A 24,214-nucleotide genomic window follows, 5' to 3' on the forward strand; every position below is an offset into this window, starting at 1 on the left:
GTCGCTACATCAGGGGTAACTATCCAAGCAAAAGCTCTCTCTTCATGACACAGGTGGTATACTATACTCCATTCCTAAGGGACCACATTACATCATGGGGATCTCAGAGTCAGAACTGCCTGTTTAATGACTTCATACAATAATATAACGTAGAAGACCTCACTCCAGCAAGCTTCCACATGGTCCCACAAGCACTTCTGAGCTTCAACCGCGCTTCACAGTTCGAAACAGTCTACCCTAGTTGAGCAACATGTAGTACACACCCTATATTAGGGTGAAGGGGTATTTACTTGGAAATAGTAGCGTTGTTAGAAGCAATACTAGACTAATAGCTTAAATCTTGGCAAAGATCAGGTGTCTTTTAGACTTGGGGGATCTCACACAGCCATAAGCCCAGCCATATGTTTGCCAGCAAAACAGACAAGACTCTGCAAAGATACAGGCACAGACAAAGTAACCTACCTAAGTTCACATACCAGATCCATGACAAAAGCACAAACAGAAGCCACATCTGGCTTCCAGGTATTGCTCCAGCAACTGGAAAAACACAATTCCAGGTTGGAAAGGACTACTAAAGAAAGCCAGATCTAGAGCTTCAGAAACTTGTATGTGTATGCCAGGGCCTTGAGCATTCTAATAGGGTTTAATGGCTTTGACCAGCCCCACCTGGTGTCTCCACCCACAATCATGCACATTTAAGCTCCAGCCTGGGCCCTTAGTCCCAGTCTGAGCTTCAGACCAAGCATTATGCTGCAGCTGTTCTGCCATAGCTATATCTGGTCATAGTGCTCAATGACCCTGCTCTATGGACTGATTTCCCAGCTTGATTTAAGCCCCTTCCTTTTCACTATGGACTTGTCTGGTAATTGCTGGGCTGTGTCTTCAGCAGCACTTGTTTTCAGTTCATCCTTTCATGAATTCAGCAAACATCCAACTGAAACCTCTGAGATAACTCTTGGGGTTTTAGTTAAAGCCTCATCACCATTTCCATGCCAAACTCTGTGATTATCTTTGCATCCCATTTATTCTGAGCCCAGGTAAAGGACTTGCCATTTATTAGTGGGCTGGAGTTTTCCTGGGAAATCATGTCTCTACTTCTACTGCTCAGCATGGAGCAAATCAGTTGAGGGCATGCTGGCTGTTAGACCTGAGGCCACAAGAAGATGCTCCCTGTCATGGGTATCTGAGGGCATCTTGCTCTGAAGGTTACTCTGTATGACCCTGTCATTATTTATAAGTTCTAGGATTTGCTGAAGGCAGATTATTCTGCTGCATGTCAAGTAGTTGCATCTTTCTTGGAAGTTGGGTAATTAAAGTCTATATGGATCTGATGTCTTATTTACTGTTGTAGTTCCTATAGTCCATATTCACATCTACAGAGAGGACTGAGATGACGTTGCTGTTGTGTATTCCCAAGTAGGAGGCAGCTGCATGAAGTTCTCAGTGCTGGAGACATTGAATGCACTCAGGTTGTTGCTTTCCAATTGAAATGGAAAAGCTGACAAATCTTTCCTCTTCACCAAAGCTTTAAACTCATTAAAGGCTGTAATTAGAATTAATGTTTTTCCCAAGGTCCCGTGGTGATTTAAGGTGGTTCTCCTGGGCAGCAGCCACTATTTGTACTAATACTCAACAGGCCCACAGCCAGCTCTGAGGCAACCAGAAGTCAGTGGAGTTTGGAGTGAGAACATCAAGGGTTCAGGTGCTTGCCTGCTCTCTCAATACCTTGAGACTACTCAGAGGGAACCTGTGTGCTGTGACACAGAGGTTTAGGGATATGTAAGGCACTCCAGCCCTCGGAAGGGCTCAGGCAGTGTGGATCACAGATCAAGGGTACCAACAGTGTCCTGTGGATAGATGCAGGCAAATAAACTGAAACCCTTGCAAATACACAGCAGGTCCCAGTTTCAGTTGAGTTCCTCCTAAAGCAATTAACCTCCAAGAAAATCACAGTCTGGCACACAACCATTGGCAAGTTGCCAGGCTTGTGGTGTAGCCAACTGTTTAACTGAGTGTGTGGGCATTTATTGCCTGTGGGAAAGGTAAGGTGAAATGGATATGTGGTTGAAACAGCTACATTTTACTGCATGTCTGCAAAATATGTGCAAATCCATCCTCTTGTGTACACATTCATAGCTTGGAACACACCTGTGCTATATCACTGAATTGCAGGCTGGGAAAGGTCCTTTTTTCACCAGGTTTAGTGAAGCCAGGGATAAGAATGGTAATTCAAGGTGGTGAACCTGTTACTGGCCCCTCTTTCTCCTAGTTAATACCAATGTAAAACTGCTCTGTCCCCCTCTACCTGGCCAAAAGTACCATAAAAATCAGCGAGTTAGACTGCTCAAAGGGCAAATCATTTTGCTTTCCAGTAAACCTTGCAGACAGAACCTGTTCTCCAGGCTCTTATGACTCCTGTTAGAAGCAACTGTTCCACACAGAGTTACAGTCTCTTCGCACCAGAGGTGATCCTGCCCCTCTGCTCTGCTCTCGTGAGACCTCACTTGGAGCACTGTGCACAGTTCTGGTGTCCTCAAAATAAGAAGGACATGTTGCTGTTGGAACAAGTCCAGAGGAGGCCACGAGGATGATCAGGGGCTGGATGAAGACATGCTGAGAAAGTTGGGGCTGTTCAGCCTGGAGAAGAGAAGCTGCATGGAGACCTCAGAGCAGCTTCCAGTGTCTGAAGGGGGCTACAAGGATGCTGGAGAGGGACTCTTCGTCAGGGACTGTAGTAATAAGACAAGGGGTGATGGGTTCAAACTGAAATAGGGGAAGTTCAGGTTAGATATAAGGAAGAAGTTCCTTACTGTGAGGGTGGTGAGGCACTGGAACAAGTTGCCCAAAGAAGCTGTGAATGCATCATCGCTGTCAGTGTTCAAGGCCAGGCTGGACAGAGCCTTGGGTGACATTGTGTAGTGTGAGGCGTCCCTTCCCATGGCAAGGGGTTGGAACTAGATGATCTTAAAGTCCTTTCCAAAGCTAACTATTCTATGATTCCATGAGGACAAAACCAGTATTTAGCTTGCCAGTGGGACAGCAGTAGTGATGTGCAAAGTCTTGAACACATGAAGAACTTTATCACCATGCTCAAGAGTCTTTTCCTGAACTTTATCTCCCTACAGTGCTAGAAGGTGACTTGCAAAGACACAGATGCTCGGTGGAGGTGGACTGCTGGAACACATAGAATCACAGAATCAACCAGGTTGGAAAAGACCTTTAAGAACATCAAGTCTAACACACGAGTCTGCTAAACATGACCCTGGTTCAGAGTATGTGAAAATTGCAGGAGGAATATGCACATTAGCTGATTTTTCTCCACAGAGCTAACACATTGTCTCACTGCTGTGAAGGGAATGTTGCAAGGATCTTAATGATTTGATTTAAGCCGATCAATCACTCTCATTACATGTGTTTGCAGCTGGATTTGGGCATCTTTTTGCTTTGAAGACTGACATAACTTAGGAAGAAAGGGATGGCACAAATATAGAAAAATTCCTGTAGGAAAAGGAAAACCTTGGGAGAGGAAAGGACAAATGACTCACAGTTAGCTTGTGGGAACTGCGGGATGCACGAAATCCTGACCCCATTTGAGATGCTTTGCCATTAACTTCATTAAGTCAGTAGAGTACAAATCTCCTCCAGTCACTATAGAAAAGGGTGCACAGCTGATGTTTGATCCTTGCTTATACAACCCTAAAAACTGTCCTTTGCCATAGTTACTGCAGCTGACCTGCAAAAGCACTCTCTACAAGTGCTGGCTGTATGTTTAGCTGATCTTGCATGTGACTCATTAGGGAGCAATGAGGAAAGACAGTCACATGGGAATTCCCAGCTCTCCCCACAGCACCATAGATCATCACAGCTGTGAGCTGTGAGCAGAGGCATGTCCTCTGCTCAGATGTATCCTGCCACCAGGGGATGTGTCTGTAATTTAACAACCAACAACAATTGGGTAAAAAGGCCACTGAGCAGACACGGGCCATGACTGTAACTGATCACGCTTGCTTAGTGTACCAAAAGAGGCATATAGAATCATATATTATTCAGCCAGTCCTAGACTTTGGTCTTTCATTGACTAATCCGTGTATGGTTTTTATGATTTAAACCATAATTCCCTGCAGTTCTACTTTTTGAAGCAGTTGAAATCAGAGGAGGAGAAGTGCTTCCTGCACCTAGCACTCCTCTGTCACGTACCAGTGGTTCTCCATAAAAAGAGTATCCTGAGATAACAGACAAGAAGTTGGGTACACCCTCTACAAAGGTTCTGGCTAGACACTTCTCTCACTTCAGGCTCAAGAGGCACCTATTTGTATCTAATCAGCCTGAGATTCATGTATGGTTAGCAGTAGGAGCTGGCTAGGCTGTGAAGTAGATCTTCAAGGGTTAATGGCCTTGTTGTTTCTAGTTAAGTATATGAAAAAGAAACAGTAATACACTCAGGAGGAAAATAAAAGCTTTCATAGTACAAGGTTAATCTGCTGGCCCAAGGCACGACTTGCACAGCTTACGCTAGGCCTTTGGAGTCTTAATCTCCCCAGTTCAATGCCGTATTGCTCACTGTCTGTTTTCAGGATGCAGAAATGGGTGCATTCGTGCAGTATCTGTTTATTGTGCAAGGCAAAGCAGGCATTTTTCAGTAGAAGGATAATAGAAAGCCAAGAGCCAGGCTCTGTCCACTGGGGTTTGTGAAGATTCAAAGGTGTCTTCATGCAAGACCTCACTCAGCATAGTTTGTTAGCAACTCCGTTTGCTACTCCAGTCACTGGGCAGAACAATACGAGGAGCCATAAAAGTCATACTGCATTTTAGCTCACAGTGGAGATACTTTGATTTAATAGGGGATACAGCTTCTAAATTAAGATTTATGATTACTACTGAAACCAGAGAGTGGAGTTTTTAACAGAGAGAGAAAGGCATATATACTGTCAGAGAACTGTCAGGGAGTGACCATGGTCTGTGTTTGTCAAGGACTAGTGTTGGTGGCCAAGGACAGAAAGTTTCTCAAATAACCACATATTCCAGAAATATCACCATGTTCCAGGCAGGCAACCAAAGAGCCTGAATGGACTAAATAGAGCTCCTTAACTAGCCAAGCCACAAGTCCAAGCCATTGGCCTCCACTCATTCTAGTAGAGTTACAACATCAACCATCCATACAAGCTGAAACTGCCTCATATTGATGTCAACCTATGTGGAGAGTCTTACTTTCCACTGTTATTTTGCTCATGGTGAGAAAGTAGAAGGTAAAGATGTGGCCATCCAACAGAGAGAAGCCAACTAACTTCTACATATCTCATGCCTGTGGGGCACGTCTTCAAATGAAGGACACAATACTAACCTTACCAGGACTTGTCTCCTTTTCTGTACAGCTATTTAAGATGGAAACTGGGCTTAACTTTACACTCCAGTGTGAGTGCAGATCGGAGATAGGTCTGTCAAATCATTAAGAACAGAATAGAAGTCTTAACTCATCTCTGCTTCTAGTTTAGACTGATACTACTGTGCTGAGAGAGTGTATTTCCCCAGGGCATGGGCGTGCCCATCCAAGCCAACTATTTGGCTCCTGGAATGGGGATAGTTTCCATCTGTCCAACTCAGAGAACTGAAAAAGTAAAAATGTTTAGGCACCAGCCTGAACCCTCCATGTCAAAGTTCACTTTTAAGAGTTGGTGATATGTGTATGTTGGCTCATGTTTTAAGATCTGTGCCCTGGAAAAATATCTGAGAGATGCTGAAAGACTCAGATTCTCAAATAGGAAAAATTGACCTTTCTTTCCTCAGAACCCATTGAGTTATACATTGCTAAGGGATTTGCCAAGGTAATTTAAAGACAGCAGTATCTTCTCTCTGCTAAGCTGAAAACAATGGTCTGCTGAATGCACTTTGCTGGGAATTCTCCCTAATTTGCCTCTCTTCGAACTGCTCAGAACAGAACTGTCCAGGACAATCCTATCTGCAGCATCCTGGCTCAGTTTTGACTGCACCAAGTGATAAAGTCCTCTGCACTTCATGTTCCCATTCAATTCCCACTAACGTGATAATTCCTCATTGCAGGTAAATCATCTCACCTTGAGGTGCCTTCAGAGCCTCCTCTCACCTCAGACACAGCAAACCTTTTACAAGAAGAACCCATCTAGTGAGATAAAGCCTGAAACAAGCTCTCTGCAACCTCACAGCCAACCAGTCTATAATAAAGACAAGGCTCTCACCTGTTTCAGTTTCGTTCCCACCATGGAAGCACTGCTGTCCAGCACAAATACAACGTTCTTTGGCAATGGAGGAAGATCTGTGGGGGCGAAGTAGTGCACGAAATACCCATTAAGAATCTGTGGAAAAGCAAGGAATAAACTCAGGAAAGGAAGGTAGATCATGATGCAATGTTCCACACACATCATTATGGCATATTTGTTTGGGCACACCTGATCCTGCTTTCAGTGTCTATGTCTACATTGGAGAATACGAGTGCTCCTTGGTATCCCTCTTAAATCTGGTCTCCTGGTTAATCCATACTTGGGAGCCTACTGGAGCTCTCCACATGTTCTTCCATGGTGGACATTGGGGTTTCCTTCCAGACATAGTAAGAATATAATGTATGTACCCAGTGATCAGAACCACAACATGCATTTGGGGAGCTGGCCTTGTATCCAGATATATACAGCCAGTATATTGATAAACTTAAAAGCAGATACAAAAAATCCCCAATGAAGTAGGTACCTGTGGGGTTGAAGTCTATCTTGTGGCTGCCAACTGACTGGTGTTATTTTGGATAGTTCTTACAAGATAGAGAAGTAGCTTTCGCTCAGAAAACATTTTCTAGGACATTTGGAGCATGCAAAATAATTGAACCATCTCAGGTATAGTTAATAAAACAGAAAAGATGCATCATATGTACAGTACCTGAACATCCCCAACGCTCAGTTCCCTGTTGACATCATATCTAATGATGAAGTCTCCCAAAATGCCATTTCGGGCGATCCTGGTTTGCTCGACAACACTGGGATTGAATGTAACTTTAGCCAAGGTTTTGGTATGTCCAATTACAGTAGAAGGAGGAGGAGAAACATCACCTGTTGAGACAAAATCACAATATTGCTAGGTTTTCCCATTGTCTTAGGGATGTCTAAGTAAAACACAGATGGAATTACTATGGAGTCAGGTCAACTAGCATAGTTACATACTGAGATTAAAGACTCAGCTCTCCAGTGATAACATAAGAATTTAATAACCCCTCCCCTCTAATTCTAAACTGAAACCAACATTGCAGAGCTACCAATGATATAAATATTTAGGCAAAATTCCTGTGCTCTACTATTTGGAGGTCACTGAACTCAAAAGGCAAATACTCTCTGTAGGACTGTGAATTACTTTCTGTAACTAATGAACACGCAGCTTCTGATACGTATGTGTACCTCATTCCAGCCAACTCTAGACATCTAGAATGCAGATCCTATACCTGAGATCCTGCCAGTCAATGCAAGCATGACTCATTGGACCTGTTTAAACATTTCCTCTAGGATTAGGTGAATCATACTGCAGACTTCTCCCTATTGATTATAAAGAGTTCTTGAGGTGGTTTGTTCAGATGTACTGCAAGCATATGAGGTAGGATTGATCTGACTAATTGACCACTAGATCTGACAAGCGTCTGATGTGTAGTGTCTACATCAGAACAAGTCATCTTAGCTTCCTTTACATTCAGCAAAAGGTTATCAGGATAGTCACTGCAATTTCAGTCTTACAGGTTGAGACAAAATCCAACAGTTCCTAGTGCAGCCATGCAAACTGCATCCCTGAGGTGTAACTCACCCTAATCCCCAAGAGCCCTTCCTGAGTCAGTGAAGAGAGATGTGCCTTTCAAAGGGTATCTCAGCAAGAGATAATCATTTAGATCTGAGTCAGTGAAGAGAGATGTGCCTTTCAAAGGGTATCTCAGCAAGAGATAATAATTTAGATCTGAGTCACCCTGAAGGAACCTCTGCTTGTCTTTTAATCTGTGATCATTTTCTAAAGTTGAGGGGTATGGAGATCCCTTGTCTCTCTCTGTGGCTAAAATCTCACCTTACTCTCTCTTTGTGTGCCAACTGTTCATTCCCTCTGAACTACACATAAAGACCCTTACATGAGACTGACCAAAGGTCAGATTTGGCCTTGAACTTCCCCAGATTTAGAGAGTTTTCCCCCTTATCCTAAGTAGATATTGAAAACAAAAGGGTAGATTCTCAACTGATGTTCTTCTTGGGTGCTTCAAATCTCACAGCGATTATTTCAACATTGCCCTGAGGCGCAGAAGTTCTGTTATATCTGCTCATGTGCTGATTATAATCGATGGGAATGAGCTGCTCAGTAATACTGTATGGGGAGTCTCAAGTCATTTCCAAAGATGGCCCAAGAAGTCTGTGGTATGGCAGGGAAAAGAAAGGATGGGTGAGATTCAGTTCTAGTTTAGTCATTCACAACGCAAGCACCTATGACTGAAGTTATTTTCTAGGCTCCCAGTATGCTCAGTGGAGATCAGTATGATACATCTGGCCAGACACAGACATCTGCTTTAAGGTAATTTGTATTATGTTATACCCCATTAACAATACTGATCACAATGACAAGGTGCAGGCCTTGGAAAGCTCCTCTCCAGGGATTCCTACAAGTATCTGTAAAAATGAGTGGCACTTGTCCACTGTTGTAAGGTGGTTTGAGCAGCATTAGAGGAACACAATGTGATATCTGTATGCAACATTGAACACAATCCACCTCACATCCACATCCCACAGTGATTTACAAAATCAGATACATTGGATAATGTCCATTTAACAAGTAGGAAAATGGAGGGATGGAGCGGTTACCTATCTCACCTGACTTCCCACAGGGCAAAATCCTTAGAAACGCTGGGACTAGGGTTCTTGTGGATTTATGGAATGATTAGCCAAAGCTGTTTACTCTCAAGTGCTATGTACAGTCTAGACTTCTCTAGGGAAAGGAATGAAAGTATAAGCCACAAATCCATAGCACTCTAGGATGTGACTTCCATGTTGATTTGGCTTTACTTTTACAGCTGTCCTGTGAGTGCATTTGAATAGACAAGGCACAAGACTGTCCTGCTGAGGCAGGGAAGTGTTTTCTTATAGGCCATATTTGTACTAAATAAATTATAGTTGGAGGACCTGGAATGTGAAACAAACTCATCGGCAAAAGCCTTGACCAAGGAGGCTGATTGACAAACATCAGAATCATAGCATCATAGAATGGTTAGGGTTGGAAAGGACCTTAAGATTACCTAGTTCCAACCCCAAAATTACTCAGTTTCAGTCGAGAACTGACTCTGCATCATGGCTTCTCTGACTATGCCAATTCTAATCCATCCATCCTGAGGGAAACAGAGTGAGGGGTCCCAGCCAGTACATCGAAATCACTTAAGGACACTAGTGTTAGATATTAAAGGGGGCTTATAAAATGATTACCCAGAGTTTTGACAGTTTTTTCTAAGGTCTGTGTACAGTTCAGTTTTCTCCTGGCACAGAAAAGTCATAAATCAATAGCTCTATAAGATTTCACCTCCATCTTTATTTGTTTTTACTGTTATAGCTGCCCTTTGACCTGATGAATCCACAGATGTAATATATTTTTAATACACAGTGCATCAGATTTGCTTGTATTGGCCTCTCTGGATTTTCCATCTGTCTTTTATCACTTCCAAAATTCCATTTACTGCCAGTGTGTGGGAAATGCCCCGAATTCATAGAAATAGCTTAACAGTTCATTTATATTTTCTCATCTATTTGAGGGTTTCACATTGCTTCTCAGCTGCTGAAAAGTAAGAATTAGCATCAGTTAGGCTGCCTGGCTACATCACATCATGGTTAGTGTAAGTCAGTCTCATACTGGAAACAGAAGCTCTCTCCTTGTAGCTACTGCACAAATACATCTGTGGCTGTGGCCTTTGGACTTCACTTCTGTGTTTCTCTGCCATAGGTACACTGATGGGTGAGCACAAACACAACAGCATGAGTTCCAGTCCTCACATTTCTATGGACCCTGACCATCTGAAATTAGCTAAGTTAGGTAGACACTCCATGCCTCAGTTTCCCCACCCATTAAATGAGCATAATCACATGTATCCAGTTTTGTAAAGCACTGTGGGATCTAGATGGGATCATGTGGATCCAATTGCATTCCTCTAACACTCCTCAAAGCACTCTTTGGAGGTAAGAAATGTCATCCTCTGCAACACAGGCAATACTTTAGGAAACCCTGGAGAGGAGGTTTCCAATGCTGCCTCACACAGCCTCAGTGACAAGAATAGCTGGGGAAATTCTCCCATCTTCTTCATAGCCACTCATCTCCCATCTCCAGGACAGAGATTAAAACCAAAAGAACAGTCTGATAGAAAAGGTCCAAAATAACTTCTTTTTTACCCTGGAATAATAGAAGTCAGGTCTGGAATGCAGGTTATCTAATTCATCCCATCTTCCCTGACCAAATCCCTTCTTACTTGATTTTATGACATGATCTGGAGAAACTCCAGACCCCCAGTACTGGAAACTCAATACCTGCCCTTGCCAGTCCTTTCCAGAGCTTCACTTTTTCACTGTTAGACATTTTCAATGTCTAATCCACACTTTTCTTTCTAGACTATAAAGCCATGACTTCTTGTTCTTTCTGTTATTGGCACAGAAAGCACAGTATTTTTTTCCTCCTTTCTTTTATATATTAGAGTACAGTTACTATGACTTCCTCCAGGTTTCTTTTTCAGGCAGCACTTGATATCTGGGTCACAATTACTCTCTTCTGTTTATTGGCCTAGTTCTTTTCAAACCAGTGTCTGAGAAAGGAAAATCCATGAGATATTGCAGAGTACAGAGCATGGATGAGCTCCAACGACTTGAGCTGGTCTGTGTTCACTCTGACGTAGTGAATAGGGCCTTTAGACAAACTGTCGATCAAATTTAGCTGAAGAAGTAAACAGAGCAGGAAAAAGCATTTTTCATATGAAACTGTAGACCTCCCATGATAAACAGTTAAACCTAAATTATTTTGGAGAGTGGCAAAGTCAGGATTAGAGTTCAAATGCAGAGTTCATCCTCTGCTAACACACGGAAACTTCTAGACATCTGTGATAAGAGATAAAAACCCTTTGAGACCTATGACTTTGAAGAGAAATCGTCATTCTCAAGCAGCCTAGTGTCTCTCTGCCCAAGTCCATGCCTAGTTTTCACACCATTGTACAGGAGGAAAAGGATGAGGACAGTCATCCCTGAGGATGCTGGGTAGGACATCATTCAGAAATTGGCTCCATTCTGAGGTCACCAGAGAAGGCCAGGATCATTGACCTCCTGTTTTGGGGTTTGTATGTGACAGAACACAACATCTGCACATGCCAAAAGATCACTTTCCAAAACTCACATGCCTAATATCTTCCTTTGGGAAAAATACAGCTCCCAGACAGAGCTGTGTGCGCAGGAACCACTGACAAAGGAAATATCCTGGAAAGACCTCTCATCCCATTGTCTCTGCTCCCTACCCAGAGATGATGTACGCAGGTCTTTTCAAGAGCTTCTATCTATAGCAAAGCACAACTTTACTTTTCATAAATCACTGTAAGTTTGTGGAACCAAGTACAACCTTTGTATCTTGGGCCCCTAAAGCAAAAAACAGGCAGAATTGGACTCTTTACTGCTCCTGCTCCTACTGCTGTGATTTCTATGCTGTTTTATAAAGGAAAAAGTGTCCTTCACTCTTTCTCATCAAGGGACATTTTTTGTCTATAGATCTTTAAGTTTTATCTCTTCTGTTCGTCACAATGGATACTAGCAGTTTGGCAGGAGTCAAAAGTACAAATCCTGAATGACGATTAAACAGAGAAATTGATTTTTTCCACTATGCTTCCTGCATAGTGGAAAAATATCCATATTGACTCTATGGATAGCATGTAGAAAGCACCACAAATGTAAGAGGATTGGTCCACAAAATAAAGGCAGATCAGCCATTCCCTCACTTTTGGTCATCTGAGCTGTTGTTACAAATGTTTTCATTAGGTTTGCTACCAGCTTTATTACCACAAGTTGGCATTTCAGTTCTGATGAGGCCCTTAGTGACATGATTTAGTGCTGGACTTGATGATCTTAAAGGTCTTTTCCAACCTAGCTGGTTCTATGATGCTATGAATATCAGTCGCTGCTGGTGCTAATCATATGGAGATGTGGATGACTCCAAAGCCAAACATATTTGGTTTTCAACTTCATTTGCCTACCGTACACTGGATCCTCAGGACCTGAAGAAAGAATGTAGTTTCTTATCTAGGTCAGCCAGAGTCAAAAAGTACTTAAATGACTTGTGAAGCTACATCCCATCCTCAACAATGGTTTCAGGTTGCTGGTGCTTTGGACATATTACTCAGAATGCTATGTAACTGATGACTTGATGCCACAATACATTTTTTTACCCAATACTCTCCAGGTAATTTATTAATGCTTATCAAAATCTCACATTTTATCATTAACTGTGAGATACTATTAACATCTTTGTAGACATAGGAAATTGAGGAAGAGAGTTTTCATGGCATATTCAAACTTAAACCAGTCAGGCAGTACCATTTTCCAATGACTCCTTAATGGTCATTGTTTTAAGTCATAACCTCTCTCATTTGGGGCACCACAGGTATGGCAGCATCAGGTCTGGCACCCTTTGCTGGCCACTTACTAGTTTGCTACCATCCTCTCCAGTCAAGTGACACTGAAGAGTTTTAAGCCACTTGAAACCAAGGAGACACCAGATACTGCCTTTTTACCTGATTTACTGCCAGTTTGCAGACTGTCTGCCAAGCAGCCACCCTTTAATGTAAGACTCACAGTTTACCTGTCTTTCACTTAATAGCCTTCCCCAGAGGTCTCACTGGATGTGCAGAGCTCATGCTCTGGGGTTTTTAGGTGTTGTATGAGCAAGAAGGCTTTGCAGGGAGGATCTAATGATTCCTATGTTTTCCTTTTTGGATCAAGCTTGAGAGACAACAGCTGACCAGAATACAGTGGATTTCCAAGTGAAATGCTCCTTGCCTTGCCCTTGCACTTCCTAAGAGTATTCTTGTGGTTTCCATTTGTGTTTAGGAAGGCAGGAAGTTCCTGTTGTCTGCTCCGAATGTGATTGATCTTGTTGGCCAGAAAAGGTCACAAGCAATAAATCCTTCTTTTCCAAAACAAGCTGTCTTTCTCTATGACCAATAATAGATCCTTCTGAGACACCACCAATTCTTTCTTTTCTTTTTCCTTCTTTTTTTTTTATCCAGCTGGTGGTAATGTCCTAATCTCCTCCTTTTGCTTTAAATCAGGAAGCTCAGCAAACCTTCTGAATCCATTAATGCTTTACACTCCTCTGAGTGGCACCCACCTGAGTACCAACGAAGACTTGATCTGGCAGAGACACAACCCAGTCCCGACTGCCCATGAAGGACCCCAAAAGTTTGGCATTTGTTTGGCATTTTGATGACTTCCAGAGCAGTGATTTCACTACAGCAAAACAGATTTCACCAACTGCATAGGGCGATTCCACATAGAAAGGGTCTGTAATTGAATGCTGAGCAAGGATAAAGCACAGGGAATCTGAGCTTCAGTTGCATTACCCAATGGGACATCTATTTTATACACATTTTACTGGCCAGGGAGGATTATGGAATCCTAGAACTTGGGCCCATTTTTATATGAGCTGTTTGAAATCTGAAGCACGATGCCAAGAATGATCAGTGTTCACAGATTGCTATTTGGATAGCAAGTGACCAGAGTTTTCCCTCTATATGTCATTTACATATAGGAATTTCCACACTGCTCTAGACCAACAGTGTGTCTGCTCTGCTTAGTCTGTCTCTAACCTTGATCAATGCCAGATGTTTTGCAGGAAAACATATGCCACAATGCACTATGATATTCCCCAATAGGTGAAAAAGGCTTCCTGTCTCTCCTGATGAGGAACAGAGCATGTTTATCACACAATACATGGATGCACAAGTAAAGGCTAGTCAGCTGCCTAAGGCTTGATCTGAAGCTGGTCCAAGTCACTGAGAGCCTTGATTTCATTGTGATTTGGGTGAAATCAGGAGGATCACACTGAGCAATCAGTTTAACTCCATTGCATATGCTTCAGGATCTTTCTTTAACTGGTAGACATGAACAGCTCCACTGATTTTGTTGGCATTATGTCACTTAGAGCAACCCACAAGACTTTACATCCTGCTTCCAGGTCAGACTCACCCCTTTGGTGAGGGTTTTTTGTCAACATGGAGCAATCACGGTATCCTGTGCTCCTCACTGTTAGTTTACACTAGAAAAATTACCTTTACACTGTCTGAACAGCAAGCAAGGATGGTTAAGGGTAACAGCAGATACTCATACTGTGCTTAGTGTTTTGGCAAAACATGGATTTTCCTCTTGGAATTTCCCATGTTCTAAAATGCAGGATTTCCTATCTGCTTTGGCATGGATGGATGGAAAAAACAATTCACTTAAAATAAACATTTCCCAGGAGATGTGGAGCCAGGGAAGAGCCTGCTCCAATGCTGAGCGCAAGGCTTGAAGGCCCAGTTCAAAGCTTGTAAAGACAATAGCAAAAAACACCACCTCCTATTGAGTTGAATGGGATCAGCCCTATATTCATTAAGCTTCAAAGTTCTCACAGATACCACAGAGACACAGTGATCTACAGAAAATAGAAGAAAAGCCATCAGCCTTGATGATAAGACTGACTTCTCACCATTGAACTTCAGAGTTCATAATCCTGAAATCCCTTTCACGCTATACCCGTTACACCAGCTTTCATGAACCTGGAGGTTGTCCTGCCAGTGAACGAGAGATCTCTAAATAGGAACTGCTGATGTCCTGCAATGCTTAGACACCTGCTTGTCACTCAAATGCAGCCACCTCTTGGGTGGAAAGTACCTGTCATACAGGGAGTGCAGCAAGAGTTAAGAACGGAACATAAAAAATACAACTTTCTAAACAAGGTCATAGTTGGAATTTGCCAGAACAATTTATGCCTAATGAGCTGCTCACATTAATTTTTCTTGTTGTGTTCATGAGGTGTGTCCTCTAGTTTCTAATACAGTTTGATCTTGGACAATGCTGCTTTGATTCAATGGTGTGGTTTTGTTTAATGCCTTATTTAGAGCAGAGGAAACGTGAATCATAGAATCACAGACTGGTTTGGGTTGGAAAGGACCGTAAGATCATCCAGTTCCAACCCCCTGCCGTGGGCAGGGATGCCTCACATTAGACCACGTCACCCAAGGCTCTGTCCAACCTGGCCTTGAACACTGACAGGAATGGAGAATTTACCACTTCTTTGGGCACCCTGTGCCAGCGCCTCAGCACCCTCACAGTAAAGAACTTCTTCCTTATATCTAACCTGAACTTCCCCTGTTTCAGTTTGAACCCATCACCCCTTGCCCTATCACTCCAGTCACTGATGAAGAGTCCCTCCACAGCATCCTTGTAGGCTCCCTTCAGATAATGGAAGGCTGCTATGAAACACCAGTCTACACAGTTATCGAAGATTGCCTTGGAGAACTCCCAACAGCTCCAGTCCAGACCCTGAGAAGTGATTGAAGCCCCATTTATGAGGGTCATAAAATCTCTCCTTACCTTCAACTTTCCCGTTGCCTTTGTGCTTGCTGTTCCGCAGGGGAGGCACTTCCAGTGAAACTATTCCTGACTTCTCCAGGATGTTCACCTCCACTCGTAACCTCCCCACCAGCTGCTGGGGCCGGATGCTGACTGTGTACTCATATTTCCCCAATCTCCTTTGCAAAAGCTCTTCATAATGCAGTAGGAACTTGGCCTGCATCTTGCGAGGAATGAAGACAGAAGCTTTGAATGTCTCATAGCCATTCTCCCTGGAAGGAAAATCCAAAGACACCTTCACACCCCATACACATCACACACCACCTGCTCCAACAAATGATCAATCTGGATTTTGCTGGTCCAATGAAAGTGTTTTCTATCAGTGAGTATGTGAAACCAGCAAGAAAGAAAACATCATAATGCTTTACAAAGCATTGGGCACATAGGTTTCCACAGGAGAAAAGGTCCTAAAAGGTGAGATGACTTCTTGAGGAGAAGAATATGACAGACATGTATAACATGGTGCAGGGCCAGAGGAAAGGCTGTCTCTTAGTTTCTTGCACAGAGGATTTGCAAGACTCATATTGAATTCTTGACTTTGCCATTGCTGACTCATTGCAGTATCTTCAACATAGTGCAAATGAATTTCTCTTCCCTGATATTAGCTGCATATAGCTACATACTCAATGGGGAGAAATAGGAATTGCCTTAAGGGAATTCCTCCACTGGACACTTCTTTAAAAGGACTCTTCTCTTCCTAATGACCACAAAGTGCCATCAATCACCCAGCATACAAATGCAGTCAGCTATCTGTTTGCTAGTTTGCTAGTTTGCAGTGTCCAGCTAGCAGGCATTGATACGATGCCAGGCACTACTGTCTGTGAAGGGAAAATAAGACACTTAACAAGAATGGAATCTTTTAATACCACTTAGGAGTAACTTCAGAACTTACTGATGTGAGGTTTCGGTGATGTCCGCAATTTGGCAAGTATTGAAAAGCCCCAGGTCTGGGACTAAGTGTGGATCCAGCTGCACCTGGACTCCCTCTGAGAAGGAGTTTAGAATGCAAAGGTGCCCTTTCTGAACCTCAGGACTCAGCGGGAGGGTCTCCCTGATGGTTTTGTCTGACCTTGTCCTCTATGCAGTAAATAATCAAATGTACCTTGCACTGAATCTTGTTAATCCACTGTTGCGTTTGCCACAGAACTTTGTTAAGTCATTTCTTTATATCAGTAAAGAACATCGTTCCTTCTATCTTATAAGACTACATCCACAACAGTGCCTTAATTTTCCTGCCTGTTATTGAGGAAGTACCAAGTTTTCTTTCCCTCTCTAGTACATCCTGGAGCATCTGGGAAGTGAAAATGTTGTGTTACAGGGTTATAGAAGACCACACACCATTTTATATGACTTGGAAAATGGGAACGACACCGGGCAGTGCAGTTAATGTTCTATTTAGCTTCTTCTCCCTGTAAATCCATGGATGGGTATGCTGAAGCAGCCAAAATAAAGATGGGAGGATAGCATGTCACTTCCCGGAACACAGCCAAATGCACAACACTTACCTTCCTTCTGTGGAGTTTGGAGGTTTCTTGTGCCTTGCTTTGTCATCACTGCTGTGTTTCTTTTCTTTCCCTGTGACCTCCCCATAATAAGTCTTGTTGCCAATGATCCTGGAGAGACCAGAGATGTCAGCATCATCACTCTGCACCTATATACATGACAGCTGTACAGTCTTCTGTACAAGGGTTCACAGATTGTGCACATGTGAATAGGCTGCTCTCAGATCCACCACCTGAGTCAACACACATGACAATATTCAGGATGACTGCTCTCAAGTAGCTGCCTCCCTGACTGAAATGCTTCACCTTGGGAATGAGTTACAGGGCCACGGATTCCATAAGGAAACACCCCTTAACATACATTTTGCTTGGCCAATGGCAAAAGACTGCTTTTCTTCCTACTCAGTCCAAGTGGAAGTCTTTCTAAAAAGAGTGGGTCCAGTATCTACTATGGTCAGGTCTGAAGTTGTGGCCACATAGAGAGGATCTGAGCATGACCAAAGCAAACATGCTTTGAGAGCTAGTTTATCCTTAGTGAGTCATTTCGGTATGAGCTGGGTTGCCTTTTACTTGCTGTATTATTCACAGAGAATGACTAGCACCTCCAGCAGCAAGTGAACCTGTCTGCTGGTTGGACTTGACTCATTGACAGTATGGACAACCTGGAACAACAAGGAGCTTCTTAGGCACCACATTCAGTTAGGTGAGATAATGATCATATGCCAATGTTGCCAAAACTTTAATTGAAGAGGTTTCTGAGGGCTAGGAGAGACTTTTCTGGTTCAAAACAGAGAGAGAGGAGTAGAAGGAAGTTGCTAAAAGACATCCAGATAGGAAATAGAATTATTTTCTTCCCCATATACATTGAAGACTTGAATCTTAGCATCTTGTCATTCAAGGGCATGCTCTGTGTTTTGGGGCCATGACCAGTCTCAGATGGAGTATAGCATGTGTGAGGTTTTATTTTTCTCTTAAAAAAGCAAAAAGGCCTTGATACAGCCCTAGTGCAGCCTTTGATATCTCAGAGAACTATCTGTGGGATGGGAGAACCATTGTCCACCCAGCTGTCAGCATTACTTACTTACATGGTAAAGTTGGAGATGAAAGCTGGAGCTGGGATCTGCATCTCAAACACAGCCTCTCGTGCCTCAGATCCACTGTTCACCATCGTGCAGGACACCGTGGTGAAAGCATAGCGAGAAATGATTGTGGATTTCACACTGAATTCAGACATCCGAGGCCTGGTTTCCTGTTGGTATCAAAAGATTACCTATTAACACTGTCAGTTAGATAACTCACCCTTTCAGTGCTTCAATGGCTTTAATACTTAATATCATCACGCAAATTACCACCCTATGAGTATTAGACTCTCCTATAAAAAACAGTCAACAGAAGGCAAGGTGGGCTTGCCCTCAATATTTCAGATGTTCATACACAAGAGCAAAGGCCACAGTCATTTTCCAGTGAGGAAAATGGCTGTGGGAAAATTTTCCAGCTTGGGAAGGGTCCAGGAAGGATGAAGCTCTGATTACACCAGCCTTTATGTTGTGAAACACACTGACAAAATCCACCTGTATCCTAAACTGCAGCCTTCAGCTCTAATCGTGTGAAAGGATCTCGATTAGTCCTTTATGGCCTGGGAAAAGAAGCCTAAAATAGGTCCCCACAGAGTCCAGAACTATGTCATGGAACCTGCCCTGTGTACTGTGCGCAAGAGCAGATGTAAGACCTAGAGACCACTATGAAGCAGCACCTTCAAATTCACACAGTCAGATCCATAAGTAATGTAAACTACTGTAAGTGGAGTCAAGTGAGTCCTCCTCTGCTGAGAATCTATCCTGGAGGCCTCAGCCAATGGATGGAAGAGACTTAATAGGAAATACTGACACTGTGATGTCTCAAGCAAAGTATTTTAAGCCTTTTAGCCCACACTGGATTCCTTCCAGCAGAGAAGCAACAGAGACTGCAATGAATGACACATGATGTAGCAATGGAAGCTGAAAGCCAATTTCTGCTTCTTGGGAATGTGTTTTTGCGCACAAGGCCTGGGTTGGAGCATTTCTTCAGTCTAATGTGTTTTCTGGACAGCAGTGTCTCCATGGAGCTCAGCAGTTTTCTTCCTGGAAGACTTCAGTGTATTTAACTGTAAGCAACCCATGAAAAATATCCCTGTGTTGCTTTAAACAGTCAAAGACCAAACCCTCAAAAGCAGAAAGAAATTAAACAGTAAAACACATTGCAAATCCAGAGCAACTTCACCGAGCCAAATACAGTGAGACTTTTCCTACTGAGCAAACACCTCAGTCAGAAAGCCTCTGGTCACACACGCATAAGAGTTCTGAAGACAGGAACATGCTCTTCAGCTGCACTTCCAGGCTTTTTTCTTCAGAACAAAAATCATTTTGACAAATGGCTTAACACGTGTCTGTGTAAGTATGAAACAAGAACATTTCTGTAGTAGCTGATGGCATCAGAAGCAGTGTTATTACTGAGCATCCCACTAACCAAGATGCTGGGCTAGTGAATTCCAGGCAAGTGGAAGAATGAGGATCCACTGGAAATAAACATGAAACTGTCAATAGACTTGGAATAAAGCATCCCCTGCCTACACTACCAAGGCTTGGAAAAACTCTGATAAATGTGTCTCAGATGAACCTAATCATGATATCTTTAACAGCTGGAAAATGTGTGATGTGCTCTGTGTCCATGATCATCCCGCTTTGCACAGGCTCAGCTCACATAGAGCTCAATGGCAAGAACTTCTAGGGTGTGATTTGTCTCATTGACTTCAGACAGTCCAGTGCAATGGGTTTAGACTAGAACACATCTGCCTAGATCCCCCCCTTAGCCTACTAGTGGCTTTTACTCAGTCACTGTTGATTAGAGTTAGATCCTGCTGTTTTAGGATTTTCCCTGCTACATAGGCATAGCTTCCCAGTCTCATTATCCTGAAAATGGAGAGGATGGGGAGTTTTGATCAGAAGTAGTGTTTGTAGGAATGTTTCCAGATGTAACGAGTTGATGTTTCATTCAGGCTTCCATACCACTAATTGTCTGTGGCATAGCAAGAGATACAGAGGATTTAATGAAAGAAGTAAAAGAATCTAAAAGAAACCACAGCGAATTCTTTGGTTCCAGATCTTCTGCATCCACTCCCATGTTCTGCATTTCATCATAAGATATGGGTTCAAACAGAGTTGACAGTTCAACAGCAAAAGAGGATCAAGCCCTATGCCTTTTAATTGAGATGCACGTGGTTCTGCAGGGACAGATCTATCTGACTCTGTGAATTCAGTGATGGATTCACCTGAAGTCAGAAAGTCTTTAGAACATGACAGAGGACATGCCCGTGTTACAACCAGAACTTAAGAATGGTTGTACTGGGTGAGAACAAAAGCAATTCTGACCCTGTAACCTATCACTGGCAGAGATCAGTAACACATGCTTACAGTGTAAAATCGGTCCAACCTGCACTGATACTACCTGGAAATATTCTGTTTCAGTAATTTGTGGCTGAAGGAACTTATGAGCCAAGAGTGGTATTTTTGTGCTTAGCAAACCTCTGTAGATTTTCCTTCTACAGCTTTACACAGCTGCTTTCTGAATCCATGTAAACTTCCATCATCTGCAACATTTTGTAGCAAGGAGTCCCACAGCTTAGTGGTATTTTATATGAAGAAGCATGTCACTTAGAGTCTTAGGACGAGGGGTGATAGGTTTAAACTGAAACAGGGGAAGTTCGGGTTAGATATAAGGCAGAAGTTCTTCCCTGTGAGGGTGCTGAGGCGCTGGCACAGGGTGCCCAAATAAGTGATAAATGCCCCATCCCTGGCAGTGTTAAAGACCAGGTTGGACAGAGCCTTGGGCCACATGGTCTAGTGGAAGGTGTCCCTGCCCATGTCAGGAGGTTGGAACTGGATGATCTTACGGTCCTTTCCAACCCAAACCATTCTGTGATTCTATGATTCTGTTGAATCTGAATCTGCTATTTGCTAGTTTCAACTGATCTCTGTCATATCTCTCTGTACAACTGAACAAGCTCCACTTCTGATACCCTCACAGACTGAGGAACAGCAAAAGCAAGTGAAAAAAGAAGACATTCAACACCTCTCTCTCTTCCTGGTGGATAAGAGTTGCTGTTGGGGAAGCAAACACTGATAAAGGACATCACATACAACTGAGGGTGAAAGAACTGATTCATCTTCCCATCCCTGGAAGGGATCTGCCATTCCTTGTGTATAGAAAATATAAACAGTGGGAGCAGAGGCAGTTTCCAAACAGGTTGCTCGGTCGGGCTTGGCTGGCAGCCCAAGTTCCAGTCCATGATTCTTCTGCTTTCCCTGGAGCTCTTACACAATCCATCAGCGCCTGATGCTCTGACTTACAGCTGCGCAAATGCCTGTTTGTTTTCTCCACTTTTTATTAAGGCCTTCAGAAGATGAGAGGCAGCACAAAGGAAAAAAACAAAACAATCCATTTGTTTCACATTATTATTACTGTGATTTATTATCCCTATTAAAAATAAAGCTTGGGGGTGCCAAGGCAGCAGATCAGCACACTGCTGTGAGGCAGGTTGGCTGAGTGCTTTATGAAGGTGTCCTGGTTATTATGATGAACTGGGAGCTGAGATTTTCTTGCCAAACGCATTGTTTTGTGCTTGTTTACATCAAATGTTTGGAAAGACAGGAAAGAGCTGAAGGAAAATTAAATGCATTCCACATTTTTACCTTTATCAGTTGCTTTCATCAAAACAAATTGACCATATCTCAGATTAGAAGTAATAAACTGGTAGTGTGAGAGTTGCTCTCTTTTAGGCTGCTGATTCAAATCTGCCAAAGATCAAAGGGACCAGAAGCTATAAACATGTGACGGCTGCTGAGGCATGAAATGAGTTCCTCCAATTCTCAACTGGGAAGCCCCCATCCCTCAGAAAAGCCAGAACATGAATATGGACATGAACAGCAAATTCATTGGCTGCCTTTTCAGTCAAAGATTTGATCTAAGCTATGCAACTTCTGGTACAGCAATTTAGCCAAATCTCACAGATTTACTGCACATCTAAAGTCTAGGTTCCCTTGCTGAAAGAAGGATATTGGCTTCCTTGTTTTCTTCCTTTCTTCAGTAAATTTCAGACAGAGATCTTCAAATTTCAAAGCAAACTCTTCAAATTCAATGAGATTTCACCATTATGTTCATTGCATGGTTAAGGTTTGTAACAATATATGTTCTCTCTCCAAATCTGGGATCGAGAAGACGAATTGGGAAGTATTAGGAGAACCTGTATATGTTGCAAGGGTCAGAATGAAGATTTATCTACCATCATGGACATAGTTCATTCCTGGGCACACATATATACATACAGCAAGTGCCATTTCCAGGAGATGAAATGAAGACACAGTGTATACATACCAGCCTCTGCAGAAACTTGGCCTGTCTTGGAACACGGCGTGCAACCTGCAAAGAGTTAAGGCGGTTAATGGAGCCTAGTCAGCTTAGAGAAGACATGCCACTTGCTTAAATCCAGATGTGGGTTTGTGTGACTGATCACCCATGTTCAGGTTCAAGTGTTCCTCTGGTTAAAACTAAAACCTGACTCACTCCTATATTAACAAACCCATTTATCAAAGCTCAGCAGTGGAATGAGGCTCTTGCAGGTGAGGAGGCGTGTTCTGTTTTGCAAATGCTATTTGTTAAGAGGCACTCTATATGAAGATGGGAACCTCAGCCCTCACCCTGGATGCTCTGTCTTGGCCCTGGAAGTGTATTCCCTTATAGCTTCCTATGGAGTCACACAAAGGCCCTGTCATACTGTCTCATGTTACACAGTACATGATGAGAAGGGCTGCTAAGTGGTCCACAATGCTCATCAAATGCTCGAGCAGCGACCAGGTTAACTCTTAGCACACATTTGGTGGTGTCTAGCAAGCGTAACTCCATTCTACTGCACTTGTGGACCTGCTCCAAGGGAGGACTTGTGTAAACTAATGTTATGGCTTCAGTTTTATTGATATTACCTCAACAGCAGTTATGAGTTGCCTCAAAACTCTCCACAGGTACTATGGATTTACTGTGTGGTGACAGTAAAGCGCCAGTTATTGCAAAAAGGGAATAAAGGAATGTAAACTCAGCCACAGATGTTATTATGAAAAAAAGTGCTTCACCTATGACAACGCAATAGTACTCCTAGTATTATCCTTCACAACAACAAGAACGCCTCTGACTTCTTCCCTGCACATGCTGTAAGCCTGAGCTTAGCAATCTCTCCAAATCAAATCCCTCCCCAAAACAACATTCAAGTCTCTTGTCAATGAGGGAAGCCAAGTGACTTCTTCAACCAGAGAGCAGAGGAAGGCAATGATATTTTTTTACCTGATTTGCCCTTTCTGTTGATTTACACTGAAATAACAGCAGCCCTTGCCAAAGAGATGATTTTGTCTGTTTATATCACGCACTGAAAGGCTCAGGAATGCCCAATGGGGAAATTAAAGTCTCCTCCACTAGAATCTTTATTTTTTCCTTCTACATTATTTTAGCCAACATCTTGTAAAATTAGAACTAAAGGAAAAGAGTTCCATTGGGAAACTTGAGAGGAGAAGCAGAAGGAGAAGGAGAAGGAGAAGGAGAAGGAGAAGGAGAAGGAGAAGGAGAAGGAGAAGGAGAAGAAGGAGAAGGAGAAGAAGGAGAAGGAGAAGAAGAAGAAGGAGAAGAAGAAGGGGAAGGAGAAGGAGAAGGAGAAGGAGAAGGAGAAGAAGGAGAAGGAGAAGGAGAAGGAGGAGAAGGAGAAGGAGAAGGAGAAGAAAGAGAAGAGAGGAGAGGAAAAGGCTGGAGAGGAGAGGCGAGGAAAGGAGAGGAGAGGCGAGGAGAGGAGATGAATTCTCTGCAGTTTAAATTTTGGAAGAAACTTTCTGTCTGAGTGTTATCTCAAGCAAGCAAAGCACCTAAGAGCCTCCTGTGAGAGGCTTCAGCATCTCTATCACTGTAGGTTCTTCAGAACAAGCCAGGAAACTGTCTGTGAAGTTGGTCCTGCTTGGAGGGGATGCAGGGATGAGA

General features: G+C 42.9%; 1 protein-coding gene across 1 annotated transcript in view; it reads right to left on the reverse strand.

Moving 5' to 3' along the window:
- Window positions 1-24,214, reverse strand: part of ITIH5 (inter-alpha-trypsin inhibitor heavy chain 5) — a 49,916-nt gene that overhangs the window by 23,316 nt on the left and 2,386 nt on the right. The window contains exons 2-7 of the mRNA XM_030480174.1: window positions 22,574-22,618; window positions 18,250-18,413; window positions 17,168-17,275; window positions 15,624-15,874; window positions 6,901-7,070; window positions 6,213-6,329 (exon numbers count right to left, since the gene is read on the reverse strand). Of these exons, the coding sequence (XP_030336034.1) occupies window positions 6,213-6,329; window positions 6,901-7,070; window positions 15,624-15,874; window positions 17,168-17,275; window positions 18,250-18,413; window positions 22,574-22,618 (855 nt within the window). The remainder of the gene's footprint in view (window positions 1-6,212; window positions 6,330-6,900; window positions 7,071-15,623; window positions 15,875-17,167; window positions 17,276-18,249; window positions 18,414-22,573; window positions 22,619-24,214) is intronic.

This window comes from Strigops habroptila, chromosome 3, assembly GCF_004027225.2.
Source record: "Strigops habroptila isolate Jane chromosome 3, bStrHab1.2.pri, whole genome shotgun sequence".
NCBI classification, from domain to species: Eukaryota; Metazoa; Chordata; class Aves; order Psittaciformes; family Psittacidae; genus Strigops; species Strigops habroptila.